Genomic DNA, 18,100 nt, shown 5'->3' with positions numbered 1-18,100 from the left:
TAATTACCCCCCAAAAAACCATGTGAGAGTGTACACACAGAGATATATACTGTATATAAATTCATAAAATAAAGCGACTGCTATAGATAATAACAAACTGTTGAAAAGCATGAAATGAAACAGGGAAAAAGGAGTTCTTAGAAGACTTGTATTGCTTCTATTCTTATCCCAGTAAAGGAATAGCATTTTAGAAATGGCTTATTTTAAGATAATTTTAATTTTTTAAAAATTTAATATCTAAAAGCTGCAAAAATACTGTAGAGAATCCATTCAACTTCTCTATGGTTTCTGTCTTACTTAAACCATAGTGCAGTGGTCCAAACCAAAAAAATTATTATTGGTTCAACAATATTAACTGAACTGTGGGCTTCATTTGAAATTCAGAAGTCTCTCCACAAGGTCCAGTGATTTTCTGCGAATTTCTCCAGCGATGAGGAAGTGATAGAAACATCTGCTTTGGCTTCTTGGCCCTGGATGGGTCTTGGGCTCACACTGTGCTGGGCACAGGCTCACATAGGCTCCACAGAGCCCATCTCATGTGGGGCCAAAGGAGACAAGACCCAGAGCACATTTATTTTCTTTCACTGTCTCTTCTGCTTTGCTTTTGGTCATGTATATGCATGCCTGCTAAGTCACTTCAGTCATGTCTGCCTCTTTGCGACGCTATGGATTGTAACCTTCCAAGCTCCTCTGTCCTTGGCGATTCTCCATGCAAGAATACTGGGGTGGGTTGCCATTTCCTCCTCCAGGAGAATCTTCTTGACTCAGGGATTGAAACCACATCTTTTATGTCTCCTGCATTGACAGGCAGGTTCTTTACCACTAGCACCACTTGGAAAGCCCCTATCATATATATTAAGTATACAGACAGGAACCCACATGTGTCTCACACCATCTCTGACCCTATTGGCACAGGTGATTCATAGAAAAGGCTGGAGCTGTGTGCCACAGAACAGTGTATGTGCCTGTCCAGGACTCTGAAAGGCTGTTGATGTTCAGTCGCTAAATTGTATCCAACTCTTTGGAATCCCATGGACTTCAGCACACCATGTTTCCCTGCCCTTCACTATCTCCTGGAGTTGGCTCAAACTCATGTCCATTGAGTCAGTGATGCCTTCCAACCACCTCAGTCCTCTGTTGCCTCTTCTCTTCTCACCCTCAATCTTTCCCAGCATCAGGGTCTTTTCCAATGAATTGGCTCTTCGCATTATGTGGCCAAAGTATTGGAGCTTCAGCTTTAGGATCAGTCCTTTCAATGAATATTCAGGACTGATTTCCTTTAGGATTGACTGGTTTGATCTCCTTGCTGTCCAAGGGACTCTCAAAAGTCTTCTCCAGCATCTTCACCTTCATATATAAATATTAGTGAAGTGAAGTGAAGTCACTCAGTCGTGTCCGACTCTTTGCAACCCAGTGGACTGTAGCCCACCATGCTCTTCTGTCCTTGGGATTTTCCAGGCAAGAGTACTGGAGTGGGTTGCCATTTCCTTCTCCAGAGGATCTTCCTGACCCAGGGATCAAACCCAGGTCTCCCACATTGTAAACAAGACACTTTACCGTCTAAGCCTAATGCATATTAAATATGAAAATAGATGCATATTAATCTAAATATGTGTAAGATTATTATGTTCATTTTCTTATTTATCTTTCCAGATTATTGAAAGAACAAAACTCATGGAAAATAAAAAAGCTACCATTACTACTTCTCATCATCTCCTTCTATTTGTAGAGCAACATTTAATTGTACCAGATGGAGGGTCTGATACAGGGCATATAGTGGAGCGCTAAGGAGAAAATCATTTCTGCTTCTCATTGAGTAATTGCATGCATGTATAAACACAAGCCTGAGAAGAAGGACAGATGCAGAGTGGTGAGTCTGTAGTGTGGATATACTGCAGGTTGGTGAGTCATGAAAGTGATGAGCTCTCTGAGCTGAGAAGGAGTCAGAGTTCTAGATGAAGAAGCGGAGGGCCTGTCGGGATCCTATAGAAAAGGAGCAACATGACCAAAGGCACCAAAACTGCGAAAGGGGACGAGGGTGGCAGGATCACAGAAAGCAGTGGTCTGGGGGATATTGTTGGAAAGTGAAGCCAGAGAGGAAGGCAGGAACCCAATTGTAGGCATTTAGGCCATGTTGAAATTTGGGTCTATTTCAAGACCAATGAAAAGCCTCTAAAGGGATAATGGAGCAGGAGAAAACAGGTTTGCCTTTTCAAAATATCACCGTGGCGCTAGTGCAAAAACATGGCTTGAGGAGGAGGTGGTTTAGAGAGTAGTGATGGCAGGAGAAGAGTGGGTTACAACAGGTTGGTGGCTGTGAGAATGCCAAGTGGACAGGATGGAGCAGACAGGCTGCATTTGGGAAGACAGATTCAGTCCAGGATGGTTACTCAGCTGTAGTGTGGTTTACACTATTGGTGTTGGTTCCATTTGTTGCCCAAGATAGTACTGAAGGAAAAACAGATTATTTGGGTTTGTTTTTTTTTTGACATGCAAGAAAGGGTAGAGATGACTAAACCTCTCAGTCTTGGTCATGAGATCCCATGAGCCTAGATCATGAAAGTTCAGCTTTCTATCCATACATGGGGAATCTCCATGGTTCCCTGTTATTAGATAATTTCTTACCCTCCAGGCCTGCCAACCCTCGACTCCCTGCACAATTTGTAGTTTTGCTGTAACTGTGACTGCACCCTTCCGAGCCTCTTCATATCTTTAGATGCCCCTTTCCTCTTCCATAGCTGAGAAACTTCTTCTTTAAAATGTACCTTATATATAATCCAAGGAAAACATCTGTGTCTGCTCCAAAGCTTAATTCCAGTGCCCTTGCTCTCTGCTCCCATGGGCAGTTACCACACTGCATCCTGGTGGCCAATCATTTGTCTAAACTCGTGACCTGCTGTAGGCTTCCTGACATCAGGAATCATGTCTTAGTGGTGGTGGTGGTGTTGTTCAGTTGGCCAGTTATGTCCGACTCTTTGCAACCCCGTGAACCGCAGCATGCCATGCTTTCCTGTCCTTCACCATCCCCTGAGTTTGCTCAAACTCATGTCCATTGAGTCAGTGATGCCATCCAGCTGTCTTATCAGACTCTGTCACCCACTTCTCCTCCTGCCCTCTATCTTTCCCAGCATCACGGTGTTTTCCAGTGAGTTGGTACTTCACATGAGATGGCCAAAGTATTGGAGCTTCAGCTTCAGCATCAGTCCTTCCAATGAATATTCAAGGTTGATTTCCTTCAGGATTGACTGGTTTGATCTCCTTGCTGTTCAAGGAACTCTCAAGAGTCTTCTCCAACACCACAATTTAAAAGTGTCAGTTCTTCGGTGCTCAGTCTCATACATGACTCCTGGAAAAAAAAAAAAAACAACATAGCTTTGACTAGATGGACCTTTGTTGGCAAAATGATGTATCTGCTTTTTAATACACTGTCTAGTTTCATCATTGCTTAATAGATGTATATTGTCTTAATAGATGTGTAATGACAGCCTCTATCATAGCACAGCTCACTGTATGTAAGAGCCTAGAACAGTGGCATAATAGATGTTCAAGTAATATTTGAATTCATGAGTAAATAATAGGTATGCAATAAATATTGCTTGAATTAAACATAAACGTGATGTATACAAGGCTTTGCCCAGTAGAGGGAAGATTGATACTGTTCTACAACTGACTATCCCAATTACTAATTCCTTATCCAGACATTTATTTATTGACCTGTGTTCTACACCTGTCTTAATAATCTAGCTCATCTCTCCCTAATTTTTCTAAGAAATTCTCTCCCCCAGACATATCTTTTCATTCACTTCACAACTTCAATTCATACTCCTCTTCTTGGAGTATCTTCCTACCATCACTCCCTTTAAACATATATATATATATATATATATATATATACATATGTATATACACACACACATGTGTATTTATTTTTGGCTGCACTGCATCTTCATTGCTGCACTCAGGTTTTTTCTGGAGTTGCGGCTAGTGGGAGCTACTCTCTAGTTGAGGTGCATGGCACGTCCTTGTAGTGGCTTGTCCAACTGCCAAGCACGGGCTCTAGGTTCAAGGGCTTCAGTAGTCGCAGCCGGATCAGTGGTTGTGGCTCAAGGACTCTAGAGCCATGGCTCAGTAGTTGTGGCACATAGGCTTAGTTGCCATGCTGCATGTGGGATCTTCCCAAAGCAGAGATTGAACCCCTGTCCCCTGCATTGGCACATGGATCCTCAACCTTTGTACCACCAGGGAAGTCCTCATTCACTTTTTTTTTTTTGAAGATTTTTTTTTTTTTTAATGTGGACCATTTTTAAAGCCTTTATTGAATTTGCTGCAGTATTGCTTCTGTTTTGTATTTTGATTTTCTGGCCATGAGGCACATGGAATCTTAGCTCCCTGACCAAGGATTGAACCCCTACCCCCTGCATTGGAAGGCAAAGTCTTAACCATTGGACCACGAGGGAAGTCCCTGCAATCATCCACTTCTAGTGATGAAATTTTTGCTTTTCCTTCATGCCCAGCCTAAAGGTCTTCTCAAAAATCTTCTCTGTTATTTTATAGTTGGAATTAATTTTAACCTCTTCTTCACTCCGGTAAAACTTAAAATCCCTTTTAATTTTCCTACACTAATTTATGATAGTTGCTACCTATTTATTTCAACTAGAGTGCAAACAGCCTGAGGGCAAAGATTCCCTCTTCTCCACAACACTTCAGTAGATAGTAGCTGTTAAGAAAACTGTATTGAATTTAGTTAATAATTAATTATTGAAACTCTTGGAGAAGGAAATGACAGCCCACTCCAGTACTCTTGCCTGGAGCATTCCATGGACAGAGGAGCCTAGTGGGTTATAGTCCACGGGGTCACAAAGAGTTGGCCATGACTGAGCGACTGAGCACATTGGAGCTCTAGGTGCTCTGGAGAGGTTCAGCAAAATGTCTGAATCTAAAATATTTTATCCTTTTCCCACATCTCACTGCTTAACAAGTTTTTATTATATGCCTACTGTGTGCAGTATACGTTGCGCTAAGCTCTGCACATGCAGTGGCGACTTAGGCAGACATAGCCATTGCCATGGGGCTTCTTTGGTGTCTCAGTGGTAAATAACCCTCCTGCCAGTGCAGGAGACATGGGTTCGATCCCTGGGTTGGGAAGATCCCCTGGAGGAGGAAATAGCAACTCACTCCAGTATTCTTGCCTGGGAAATCCCATAGTCAGAGGAGACTACAGTCCATAGGGTTGCAAAGAGTTGGACACAACTGAGCACACACACAGCCATTGGCATCTGTCCTAATAGATCTGGTCCAGTAGGGAAATGGGGCTAACACTCCAGCAGTTATTTATTGGACACCTACTTCATGGCAGGTAAAGGAGTTATGACAATGAGTAAAAAGAGAAAAGCTCCCTTGTCCTCTTAGAGCACATCATCCACTTGGAGAGACAGACAACATAAATTAAACATATAAACAAATGGAATCTTTAGTCAATGTGTGCTAAGTACCCTCGGGCTATCAGAACTTCCAGCAAGTTGACCTAGACCTAAAGGTTGGGGCCAGCTTCTTAGAGTTGAGCATTCACTATCCAGGGCAAAAGGGAAGGAGGAGAATCTTCAGTGTCACTATTAAAGTTTTGGGGTTTTTTATATGGACCATTTTAAAAATCTTTATTGTATTTGTTACAATATTGTTTCTGTTTTATGTTATTGTTTTTATGGCCTGAGGCATGTGGGATCTTAGCTTCCTGACCAGGGATCAAATCTACACTCCCTGTGTTGGAAGGCGAAGTCTTAACCACTGGACTGTCAGGGAAGTCCTAAAACACTGTATTTTTAATAAAATTTTTACTATTAAAATTATCAGTGAAGAAATGATTATGTTAATTCTGTATGATATTTAAATTCAGCCTACTCTTCCCTTGTGGCTTAGCTGATAAAGACTCCGCCTGCAATACAGGAGACCTGGGTTCAATCCCTGGATTGGGAAGATGTCCTGGAGAAGGGACCGGCTACCCACTCCAGTATTCTGGCCTGGAGAATCCCATGGACTGTATAGTCCGTGGGGTCACAAAGAGTCAGACACAACTGAGCGACTTTCACTTTCACTTCTAAAAATAACATCAGTAGCTCTGCATAGAGAGAGAGTTAAGTATAACGAGGGGAAAAAGAACTTTTAGACAATATATGACATTCCTAATGGTCATCTTATCATTGACTTGATGAAAACTAAGAACAGAAAGGGCCTACGTATTTTAAATACTGGAGTCATGCTCATGCTTTTATTTGGTCAAAAGTTGTGTGTGTGTGTGTGTGTGTGTGTGTAATATATTATGATGAAATCATCCAGAGTAACCTGAACAATCATGAGAACTTGTATTCATTATAACTTTGTGTAAATAAACAGAATATCAAGAATTACTTTTAAAATGATTTTTCCTGTGATTCTACATAGGAAAATTCTGTACTTACAAATAATTGTAGAGTTATTTCTAAATTAATCTTTTCTTCCACAGATGTAGCAAACTGAGTTGTTAAAGTGTGTATTTTTTCAAATAATTGCATCAATTTATGGAAAAAAGTACAGGCTCTGAATTACGTAACAGGAGAAAAGTGCTGTGCAGCTGAAACTGTGGCAACATTGTTAATCATCTATAGTCTAATATAAAATTTAAAAGTTTAAAAAAGGACAAAAGTGAATTTAAGAAGAGAAAATATGTGTCTATAACACTTTCTCTGGATCTTGTAATGAAAATCTCTAATCTTACTAGATAAGCAGTTCCCACAATAAATATTTTTTGGGTCTCTGAAATAATTTCTTCTGATTTTTCTCAGGATTAAGTAGCCTCTCTAACATATAGGGCATGAGAGCATGAATGACTCAAGTACTATTTCAGGACTGCAACTGGGTTAATGAAGCTGCTATTTTCGAGCCTGGGAAGATATGGAAAGGAATATATTTTTTTAAAGGGTGAAGTTGGTTGGGATTCAAAATCCTGCCTGGCACTGCTTTGGGGACAGTACTAGAGATCGAAATCCTGGAGATATTGTTGTATGGATGGTAACTACGGCCTAAAGATGGATGAGATGATTAAGGGTATGAGGGGGCTATTTTGGAGACTCCTTCATCTAGGGAGTGAGTTGAAACAGTGTGTAGAAAAATCATGAGAAAATGATCCCCAGACAATGCTGACATTTAGAGTTCAGAAGAATGGGAGGAAGAGGCTCAGGCAAAGGGAAAAAAAAGAAGAGGAGGAAGAAGACTGGAAAAATGTCACTGATGCTGAGTAGGGTCAAGGATGGAGTAATCAGTTAGGTGAGTCACTATGGAGAGTTTGAGAACACAAGAACTGAGACTGACCCATTAGATCTGAAAACATGGAGGCCATTGATGACCATACAAAGATGGTTTCATCAGACACCTGTGGTCACAAGCTGAATGGGATTGGATTCTCAGGACAATGGGAAGTGAGGAAGTGGATTCCTTTTACCATCTCCAGCTGACACATTGTGGGGATGTGATCAAGAAGGCGCCAGTCAAGCTCTCTCACCCCATGTTCTGTAGACAGTGACTTTGCAGGGTTGTGTAACAGCTGAGATCACTTACACCACTGTGCATGCACATCACGAGATACTTGCTTGGTCACGGACTGTTTTGTGTGGTGTGCTGGTATAAGCTTCATCATGAAAGCCCTGGCTGCTGCTGCATAGGGGCTCCACTGAAGCAACATCATGGTTATGTTATATGAAGCTATGTTATGGCTCCGTTATGGTTGTGTTACGGCTACTGCGTCAGCCAGGAGAGAATAGATGTATCTTCAGTTCATTATGGCTGCTCGTGTCTGCTTCCAGCCTCTTAGCTCACAAATTGCCTACCCTGGGTTCAGGGAACAGTGCAGACAGTGTGAATAGCGAGACAGTTGATGCTGTGAGTAAGATCAGCTGAACTCATGTGTTGTTCATTATATATTTAAATGGCAACACTTATAAGAAATTTTCACAAAGAGTTAAAGGGAGAACAAAGTATATGACTGTGATGCTATTTCTGATGAGTCCCAGGAAGACCATCTACTTATACTGTAGAATGTTCAGTTGGGCTTAAATAAATGCTGAGGTTCATTAAGGCCCCTGGTGCTAATTCACTTTATTGCAGCCTCGGGGGTAGAGGGGAGGGAATATCTGTGCGCTCACAAGAATTGAATGATAATCTGGAGGAAGACAGGTCATTCACACCTGTGTCCAAGATCTGATTTTGTTTTTTTTCCCCTGCAACTCTGGCAAGTTACTAACTCTTCTAAACCTTTTTATTTTCTCAAAGGTGAAATGTGGATATTAATGATGAGGAGAAAGTAAGATAATGTGACTAAAGTAAATACTTAGCATGGTCTGCACCTCGTAAGGGCTTAGTAAGTGAGAGTGACTTTGTATGCTATGATTACTGACTTAAAACTACAGAAGATTTGTCTTCTAATAGGACTTCCCAGTTAGTGGTAAAGAACCCGCCTGCCAGTGTAGGAGATGTGAGAGAGATATGGGTTTGATCCCTGAGTCAGGAAGATCCCCTGGAGGAGAGCATGGCAACCCACTTCAGTATTCTTGCCTGGAGAATCCCATGGACAGAGGAGCCTAGTGGGCTACTGTCCATAAAGAACAGACAAAATAAGATACCAAAGAGGAAGCCGTACCTTAGAAACCACAATATTTGGTTCATGTTACTCTATAGGTGTTTATTTCTCTTTATTTCCTTGCCTTGAGGGAAGTGGTATAAACGTTGTAATCAAGACTGTGGGCTTGTAGAGCACATTTAACTCAGTCCTGTGGAATTAACTGGATATTCCAGTTTTATCTTCATATCTTTTCCAATTCAGTCTCAGCACTACTAGTGATAATAGCTAACATGTATGGACTGCTTCCTGGGTAGTTAGCACTGTTCTGAACACTTTAACATTATTAACGACTTAAATCTCACAAAGCTAGAAGGTGGCCAGTATTACTGCCTCCACTGGTGCAGATGAGAAGACAGAAAGGCAGACAGGTTAAGTACCTTACCCTAAGATAACGCCTTTGGTGAATGGTGGAGTTGGAATTCAATCCCAGGCACTTACATAGTTTGCTGTCTCTAGCACTTCATTTCAATTCCACTGGGGGCCTTAAGAGTGGATTTAAGTTGTCACAGCTTTTCTGCCTTGGGGATCAGGGTTTCACACCCCGCTGCCAGCCACCAGCCATTCAGGTAGGTTCAGCAAAATATTGAAAAACAGGAGCGATCACATTGTCTTGATTAACTATGAATGTTAGTCATTACAATAGAAGATTTGAGGGTCAGGTCTTTCAGTGCTTATACCCAAAGAAGGAAGACGGATTTGTGTAAGAAGGTATCTAAGAAGTTCTCACATGCTTAGCAAGAAAGCTAAATTAAGCCTTGTGTTGGGTAAAATTATAAACATGCTGTCTGCCTCAGATGAGTAAGTGTATATAAATACAACAGTTGGTGTACATGGCCTTAATGTTATAGCTTCCTTTTTTGTGTAATGTAAATCACCAAATAGGAGCATTTCCATCTGACATAAACTGTCAGTCTTAGAAGAGCACGTTGTAGGATTAAATGCATGTTATACAACAGCGAACCTTGCCCTTTCCTGCAGCCTGGTGATTTTTTTTTTTTTTCTTTCCCTATCCAGTGGTTAGTACTAAGGCCTGAAACCCTCACTTAGAGAACAAAGTGGCTTAGCAGTAATGGAGCCTGTGTGAGGCTAAGAGAAGAGTAATGAACATGCCCTGCAAGCTTCCTGCCTAGATGCAGGTGCAGGAATCAGGAGGTCATGAATAATGCATGACATGCAGATTAGACGGTGGTTTCTCCTACTGGGATTTTGACTTTGTTACCTGCCTGGCTGCTATATGTGGAAAGAAGGTAGGCGATGGTAAGAAGTGTCACCACTTAAAGACAGAGCACACAGAAATACAGCGTATTTCTTTGAAGAAATGAAATTTGGCAAGTAGCTGAAATGCAAATTTATGGTCTACTTTCCTCAAATAAAGTAAGCTCCGAGTTATCAGTTTACTCACTTTGGGAAGGGAAAAAACATTTCTTATTTTACCATTTTGATGTAAAAAGCTTTATAATGATTTGATCACACAAAATCAGGAATTATTTGAAGAGGTTAAACAGTTATAAAAATTAACTGCTTATAGTGTTGATCTGTGGGTCAATAGAGTTTTGCTAAAAGATACAGTTACCTAGAGAATATTGTACTGTAAGTTGCGTGTGTGTGCTCGGCTGCTCAGTCATGTCTGACTCTTTGCAACCCCATGGACTGTAGCCCACCAGGCTTCTCTGTCCATGGGATTCTCCAGGCAGGAATACTGGAACAGGTTGCCATTTCCTACTGCAGGGAATCTTCCCAACCCAGGGATCAAACCACAGTCCCCTGTGTCTCCTGTATTGGCAAGCAGATTCTTTACCACTGCCTCAACTGGGAAGCCCAGCTATAGGTTAAACAGACCCATTTTTTTTCCCACTGATACATGCAATGAGACGCATTAGTGAGAGAATATTTCTATACTATCAAACTTCACCTCGTAGAATTATCATGATGACTAAAAGTAAGGTTAAGGAGTAATCAATATGCAGTAAACATTTAAAGGATGCAGAGTGAATTAAAGAACGTGTGTGTATTTGGGCTGCTGCTGCTAAGTCACATCAGTCGTGTCCGACTCTGTGCGACCCCATAGACAGCAGCCCACCAGGCTCCCCCGTCCCTGGGAGTCTCTCCAGGCAAGAGTACTGGAGTGGGTTGCCAGTGCCTTCTCTGGTATTTGGGCTATTACTTGTTAAAACTGTATTCAGGCAGTAGGATTCTGACACCCCAGGGGGAATGTAGGCAAGGCTCAAGAGGATTTCCTTCATTTTCCCCTAGGTCAGGGGACTTTAACTGGACAGACATTTTTTGGCTCACAGCTCTTGCATTTTCATGATTGTATTTCAAGCAGACAGACTGAAAGAAAAAAAGAGAGCAGGGGAAAAAAGAGCCTTGTTACCTTGTGTGTAACTCTTGTGCATTTTTATTGCGTGTTTGTTCACTGTGTCCCCAATTTGGGGTACTGGAATATGAACTGGCTTTCATTTCTAGCTGAGTCTGTCATTTCCGCTAGGCCCCAGGTTGGCCGAATGCCAAGACCAACAGGTGATCCTTGTAGCTGCAAAACAGCAGGAAGTGGTCCGTACTTGAATGAGACAGTTCACCAGAGGGGCTGTCTGGCCGCTCTCCATCTTTCTGCATAATTAACATCCCCTCCCCCACATGGAGCAGGAAATCTGCGCTGAGCAGCTCAGCTGCAGCAGCCATTGAGAAGGGCTGTGAGGAAAAGAATGTTAATAAGGGATGTTGGAAGAAATAAGCCTTCTGAGTGCAAAGTGCAGTCTGGCTCTGGATTTACAGAAAGACTGGATTTGGCCCTTCAGAAGGGCTAGAACTGTTTTGTCTGTTTTGAAATGATTCTCACTTACTGAGCCACTGTGGAGAACGGGGATTCTAATGAACCTTGGGGCTCTTGATTCTAACTGGACTTTAAGACCTATTTAAAATCCCGGTTTACTTGTCTTGTGAATAAGAGTAATGACTGAGATCTAAAGGGTAAAGATAGCACAAGCCTAAGCACTGCCTAGATCTCACAAGTACCTGGTAAAGAGAGAAGAAAGCAGGAAGTGGAGCAAATTGTGCTGCCAGTAGGTGACCCACAAAGAGGTGGAGGTTCATGGAGGTTCAGTAGCTAACTCCTGCTTGGAAGACATCAGCAGTACCTAGAAATTTCAAGCATTTCCAGTGGATGACTCCAACCCAAGGAGCTTGTACAACAATGTGGTCTTTACTGTCTTTTCCCCATTATTTAGCTAAAGATTTGAATTGACATGGCCTCCTTCAAAGCCTGGCTAGAGAGCATCGCATGTAGAAGACCTTTCACCTAAAGATAACTACTCACCCATCCTTCTTCCCACAGATTCTGTGCCGGGGCATTTGGATGAAGTTACTATAAGGGGCCAGCACCCCACTCCAGTATTTTTACCTGGAAAATTCCATGGACAGAGGAGGAATGTTGGAAGAAATAAACCTTCTGAGTGCAAAGTGCAGTCTGGCAGGCTGCAGTCTTTTGGGTTGCGAAGAGTCAGACCTGACTTGAAATGACTTAGTACAGCACAGTAGTATAAGGGATGGGGGTTAATCTTTTCCTCTGACTTCTCAAGTTTAGTGTCTGAAGGTGTGCAGATTAAACTGACAATAGGTAGGTTAGCTAGAGGCAAGAACAGCTTATTTACACATAAAACATGCATTCATGTTTGCAGGAATACTCAGTGGTGAGTAATTCAAAGGGGTGGTTAGAATTTGGGACTTACGTACCACTTTAACAAAGGCAAAAAAATTGTGGAGTATTGCTTTGTCAAAAGACAAGGGGGCGTCTAGGGGGCTGCATTTTAGGGAGGTAGCGAGGAAGTGTATGGGGGGGCGTTGGTGGAAACTCATGGTAAATAAGGGTTGTTTATGCCAGCTCATCTCAATACCATTTCTAGGAATGAGTTGTATGTTGTACTCCTTTTCCTGATAGGGGAATTGTTAGATGGAAGACCTTTTCAAATTAAAATTTCCTTACAGAGGAAAGGTAGAGAGCTCTTCCCGTGTTTGTGTTTGTGGCTGCCTTCAATCAAAATAATCATTATGCCAAAGTAACATATTTGGGGAGGGTGTATGCCGATCTCCTTTGCTATGTTACTTTAGGGCTTTAAATCTAGAAGTTGACTGAGGGAATGTGCACTTTTAGACTGTCTCTTTGTGTCCTTCTTGTGGGAACAGGTAGCAGAAAGGGCTTGTTGAGGGTCAGCCTTAGACCTTACCTTATTTTTATGCACTCCTAAACCTGGCAGGGATTAGGTTAGCAACAGTAACTTTTTGTTGGACTGAATGAATGAATCAACTTATTAAAACTGGTCCTGCTTTGCAGGAGCTTCACAGGGAACATTGTGACAAATGCTTGTTATGTTAAAAGTGGTGTAAAAGGAAAGAGACTGCAGGTCTGTAGGCATAGGAATTGAACTGCATTCATTTACTAAGAGGTGCTTAGTTGTGGGCCATTCTACATTAAGCTAATCTGAAAGAGATCATTTATAAGCCAGATCACTTTTTGTTCACTTGTAATCAGGAAAATGCTTTTTTAATGACTGGATTATTCTCATCTACCTACTACAGGGTACATCCGTCCCCAGTATCAAGGGTCCGGGGAAATCGAATGAATAATCAGAAGTTTGCTTGGTGAGTATACAGTCAAAATGATGAGAATTTATAAGTTCTATGGGAATTTTTAATAGGACTGTGTCAATTATTCCTGGTTCTCTGTAGAGAATATATTTCTACTGCCTGAGCTACATTATTTCCCTTTCCTTTGGAAAATTCTAAACAAACATGAATAGAGTTCCTTTCCAGCCAAAAGTCTTCATTCACCAAATACTGAGTGCAACATTTTTTTCCAAATAGATATGGCATATTTCCCAGGATTATCAACTGTTAAGTTTTTAAAGAATGTGTCCCATTTTTCGAAGACACTATGTTTTTTAGTAAGATTTAGACAACTCAGATTTTTCTCAGGTACCAACTTCTATTTCTCATGAAAATTTTCATAATAAATTAATCTGTTACATTAAATTTGATGATTACTATTTAGATGCCCTTTTTCTAGCCTTAGCCTTAAATATCCAGGCATCTGTTTTTTAATTTGGGGAATATGAAGATCTTTCACTTGAACAAAAATAGAGATGAAACTTACCAGAAATAACCTGAAAAGTTATTTTAACCACAGAATATTGATTACTAATTTTTTTTTTTTTTTGGCCATGTGGGCCTTTGTCCCCTCTGGTGAAAGCACAGAGTGTTAACCACTGGATCGCCAAAGAAGTCCTGACTACTGATTCTTTAAAGAGGAAACTTAAACTGTTTCACAAATATTTCATATAAAACAAACAAAACTCAATATATTTTTATTAATAAAATCCATATTTGTTTACATTACTTCATTCTCCAAAATTAACCTTTCCCCACATAGTATATCTTCAAAAAAAGAAGAAGTGAAGGAAGGAAGGGAGGGAGGGAAAAGAAAAGAAAAAGAATTGAATCGTGTACTGTCTTACTACAAAGGTGAATGGAAATTCACAGGTCTCCATTTTTTACTTGATTGAATTGTGGTTAGAGTGGGATTTTGATTAAAAACCATGACTTTTTTTTAAGTATGGGAAGATGATTACCAAAGATTGAGCTTCCAAATTAATTTTACTCCTAAATGAGGATTATTTTTAGACACAAAATAATGATTCTTTGAATTTGAATAGTGCCTAATCAGCTCCCCTCCCTTCCCCCATTAAATCTAATTAACCCTCACAATAGCTTGATCTTGTTGTTAAATATTATGCTTTGGTTTTTCACAGAGGGGGAAATGGAATACAGAGGAAGCAGCCATTTGCTTACACACTGTGTAAAAGCTGGGGCATCCCTCACAATCACTATTTTTCACAATCACTAAAGCGTATTGTTCCTGTCAAACCTGGAAAGCTGAGAGGATAATAACGCTGATGGCCATTACATAAAAGGAACGGGATAAACCAGGTTCTTTGTTGACTGCATGGAATTGCTCTTACTTTTTAGTCCAAAGCACATCATACTGAAGAAACTTCACTACAGATAGAGATTGTGAGACACTCAAAGTGAGTGACGTAAGCTAATGGGTAGAGTGCCATGTTGTCAGGAGAGAGGCCCAGTTTCTGCAGCTTACATTTCAGTGGCTAAATGTGCACCACTGAGTCCATAACACATTTTCTTTTCTTTGCTTTTCCTGGAGTATTAGAGTAACAATAACTTGTTCTTACATAATTCATAGCACATAATTTGGTTAGTAAGTTTAAACCAGTTTTATCTGCAGAGAAGTAATCCATGAAAAACAAAAAGGATCTTTAATACTAGCCTTGAGAAAATTCAACTTGTATTTATTCAACAACATTTATTTATACTCCCAAGCACTAGGTTAGAAAGATAAATAAAACATGGTTTCTGTCTTTATGGGGCTTACTGTCTTGAAGGATGTGTGTGTGTGAGTGTGATGTCACATATATATAATGTACAATATTATATAATACAAATAACATAATAAAATGTGGATAATGCTCTAAGATATACGTTCATAGTACAACATCCAGAGGAGAATAATTATCAACTTTATTTAAGACTAGTTTGGGAATGGACAGTATGGAAGGGGAAAAAATATAAAGACGGAAAAGGATTATCAGAAAACTGATTGCCAAGAAGGTTTTCGAGTAAAGGCTCAAAATTAGTAGAAAAAACAGAGTCCTGACAAAGTGCTTTATTTATTGATTGAAACACAGATACAAAGACCTGGAGACATTTCTAACTTATTTGGTTGTGAGTTTAGTTACAAATCCTGTTGCAAAAACTACCTTGAATTTTTCTTATGTAAATATCATGAAACTGTTATATGGAAATAAATCATATAGGAAAGCTAGGAAGAAGCTCAATGAATCATATAACATCTACATCTACTTAAGTGATGAACTGTTGCTATTTCTTTGTGAAATATTCTCTCTGAAGATCTAAAAGTTTTAAATACTCTTGCTAGCCATGGATATGAAAGCGATAGTTGCTCTTTCCAAAACAGAAGTTTCGGGATAATTTACAGAATTAGATACCAAATTCAACACTAACTTGGTTCTGGCTTGAGTTATATCCACAAGTACTATATATAAGTGGTGTTGGGTGAAGTCAGCAAGTGCTCCAATCAGTTAAAAAATATTGTTCATCATATAAACAATTAAATCTCAGTAAAAGATGAAAAAACTTGAACCTGTAAGTTATGCCTAGGGAATGCATGACAATTGGTAGATTGTAAATGTCAGTGGCTGTGGTTGAGGTCTCAAACCAATGCTTATTATTGACTAAAGATGGCTTAACATTATAAGTAGTGTTTTTCTACGCATATGTTAATATGAGAGGCAGTGTCCATCCCCTGGCCTCATTCCTGTGGCTGGAATTCCTCTGGAGCTGAAGAAATGTGTGGAAAAAAAATGTCTGTTCAAGACAAACAGACCTGCTGGATGGAAAGAAAATATAGCTAAAAAATGTACGTAACCAGGAAGGAGCTGAAAGCACGAGGATGTAAAGGGGTCTGGTGACAGATGTCTGTTAGAGGTATCTGCTAACTTTCAGGGATTAAGGAATGGCAGTAAGAACTTCTTGCAAGATATATTAGCACCCTAATAAAAAACATGAGGTCATCGGACAACTCATTTAATATTCAATTAATCAGCGGTAGCAATCCAGACCAGACATAAACTCTGCCCATCAGAATGACTCTCCCCTCTCTGCCATTCCACTGTAGTAATATTTGTTGATCTGAGGATTGATGAAGTGTTTGAGGTTCAGCATATGAATTTCATTCACTGTGTCATGTGTCACAGCTCTTGTTTCATGCATTCCTTTGTCTGACAACTAGAGCATTTGCTATTTTTTTCTTGCAATGCTATTTTTTTTCTTGCATATGATAATGACAGGGGCAAAAATAGTTTGCTCCTTGTGGGGCAAATGAGGGGAAACGGGGTAAATCTTCTTAGAGGGTTGAATCTATAGGTAGACTTTTCTTCTTCACAGGTCTTTTTGCTTGAAACTATCGTATTCTGATACCAAACTCACAAAGAGTGGCTGTTTCCAAGTCATCTTTCAGCACGTTTATCCCCAGAGCTATTCTAGAGTCTGAAATGTACAAACGTGTTTGGTGTGAATGTGTAGGTTGGACCAGGACAGGGCGGGGCTTGTTGGGGAATATCTCTGAAATGAACATTGAAGTTGATTTAAGGCTCCAAACTTGCCAGTCTCAGTGGGAGGATTCCAAAATCCTCATTTTTTGCTTTTTATTTTTTCTTCTCTTTATGTATTTTTCCTTCCATCCAGCCCCAATCCAAAAGTTTTCAAAGACTTGGGTGTATATGGTTGTTTGATGACGGCGTAGTCATGGTTATGCTCTGTACCCAAAACATTTGCGTGGGGCTGTTTTGTGCAGAGTTATGTGTCACATAGTAGAGACTCTAGACTATTTATATTATGATGGCAAAATCAGGCATTGTTAATAGGAATTGCCATTAGTAAAATAGGATTAATTTTCTCTAACGATCCGGATACTGTCACCACCAGTCTCAATTATGATTCCTTTCTTACCAACATGCCTGAGATGTTATGTAGCTGTCTGCAAAAGAAGCTCTAGTTTTAATAGCATATCCATGCCAATTATGACACATTCTGGGTGTGGATCACATTTCACATTTGGAAGTGAAAAAGTTCTGTGTCACCAATTTAGGGAAGGGCAGGAAGAGCCTTTTCACACTTTGATGTTTTATGGTTGGATATGCTGTGCTACAGTGAACTTAAATGTTTATATGCATATAGTTGCAAACGTTAGACATGACTTCATTGAATCTTTCTGAACAGTGTAACTAATATGGATTTTGGTCATAAAAATAAGAACATTGCTTCTTGTTTAAACTTTTTGCCTTAATAGAGGAAGGCACTCAAGTGGTTGCTACTGGAAACCTTTGAGAAAGCTGAGATAGAACTAGCTCTTCAAAGGGTGTTGGGGGGACAGGACATTTCTGAATGCAGTAGTTATCAGTTGTGGGGCTGAAAAGGAACTGTCATTTTTGTTGTTGTTTTTGGCACTCAGTCATGTTCGACTCTTTGGGACCCCATGGACTGTAGCCCTGCAGGCTCCTCTGTCCATTGGATTTCCCATTAAAGAATACTGGAGTGGGTTGCCATTTCCTTCTCCAGGGGATCTTCTTGACCCAGGGATCGAACCCACATCTCCTGCATTGGCAGACAGATTCTTTACCTTGGAGCCACCAGGGAAGCCGCTTGAACTGTAAACGTCATCAAGTTCAATTCAACTTCTCACTTTTTCAGACACAGAGATGGAGATCCAAGGACAGAAATGTGTTCCTTGTCAGATGCAGGCATAAGCCCAGTTCTCTACACTCCTGTCCAGCCATCTTTCTGCTCCGTGGCAGTTAGTTA

The 18,100-nt window shown here is 40.4% G+C and overlaps 1 protein-coding gene across 17 annotated transcripts in view; it reads left to right on the top strand.

Annotated features, from left to right (window-relative positions):
- The window catches only part of KLF12 (KLF transcription factor 12), a 536,618-nt gene that overhangs the window by 434,968 nt on the left and 83,550 nt on the right, over positions 1-18,100 (top strand). For all 17 annotated transcript variants that reach the window (XM_061435084.1, XM_061435083.1, XM_061435090.1 and 14 more), the window contains one exon: positions 13,226-13,288. In XM_061435084.1, the coding sequence (XP_061291068.1) occupies positions 13,226-13,288 (63 nt within the window). The remainder of the gene's footprint in view (positions 1-13,225; positions 13,289-18,100) is intronic.

The sequence above is a fragment of the Bos javanicus genome, chromosome 12 (assembly GCF_032452875.1).
Source record: "Bos javanicus breed banteng chromosome 12, ARS-OSU_banteng_1.0, whole genome shotgun sequence".
Classification (NCBI taxonomy): Eukaryota; Metazoa; Chordata; class Mammalia; order Artiodactyla; family Bovidae; genus Bos; species Bos javanicus.
This window is presented reverse-complemented; position numbering and strand designations above follow the sequence as displayed.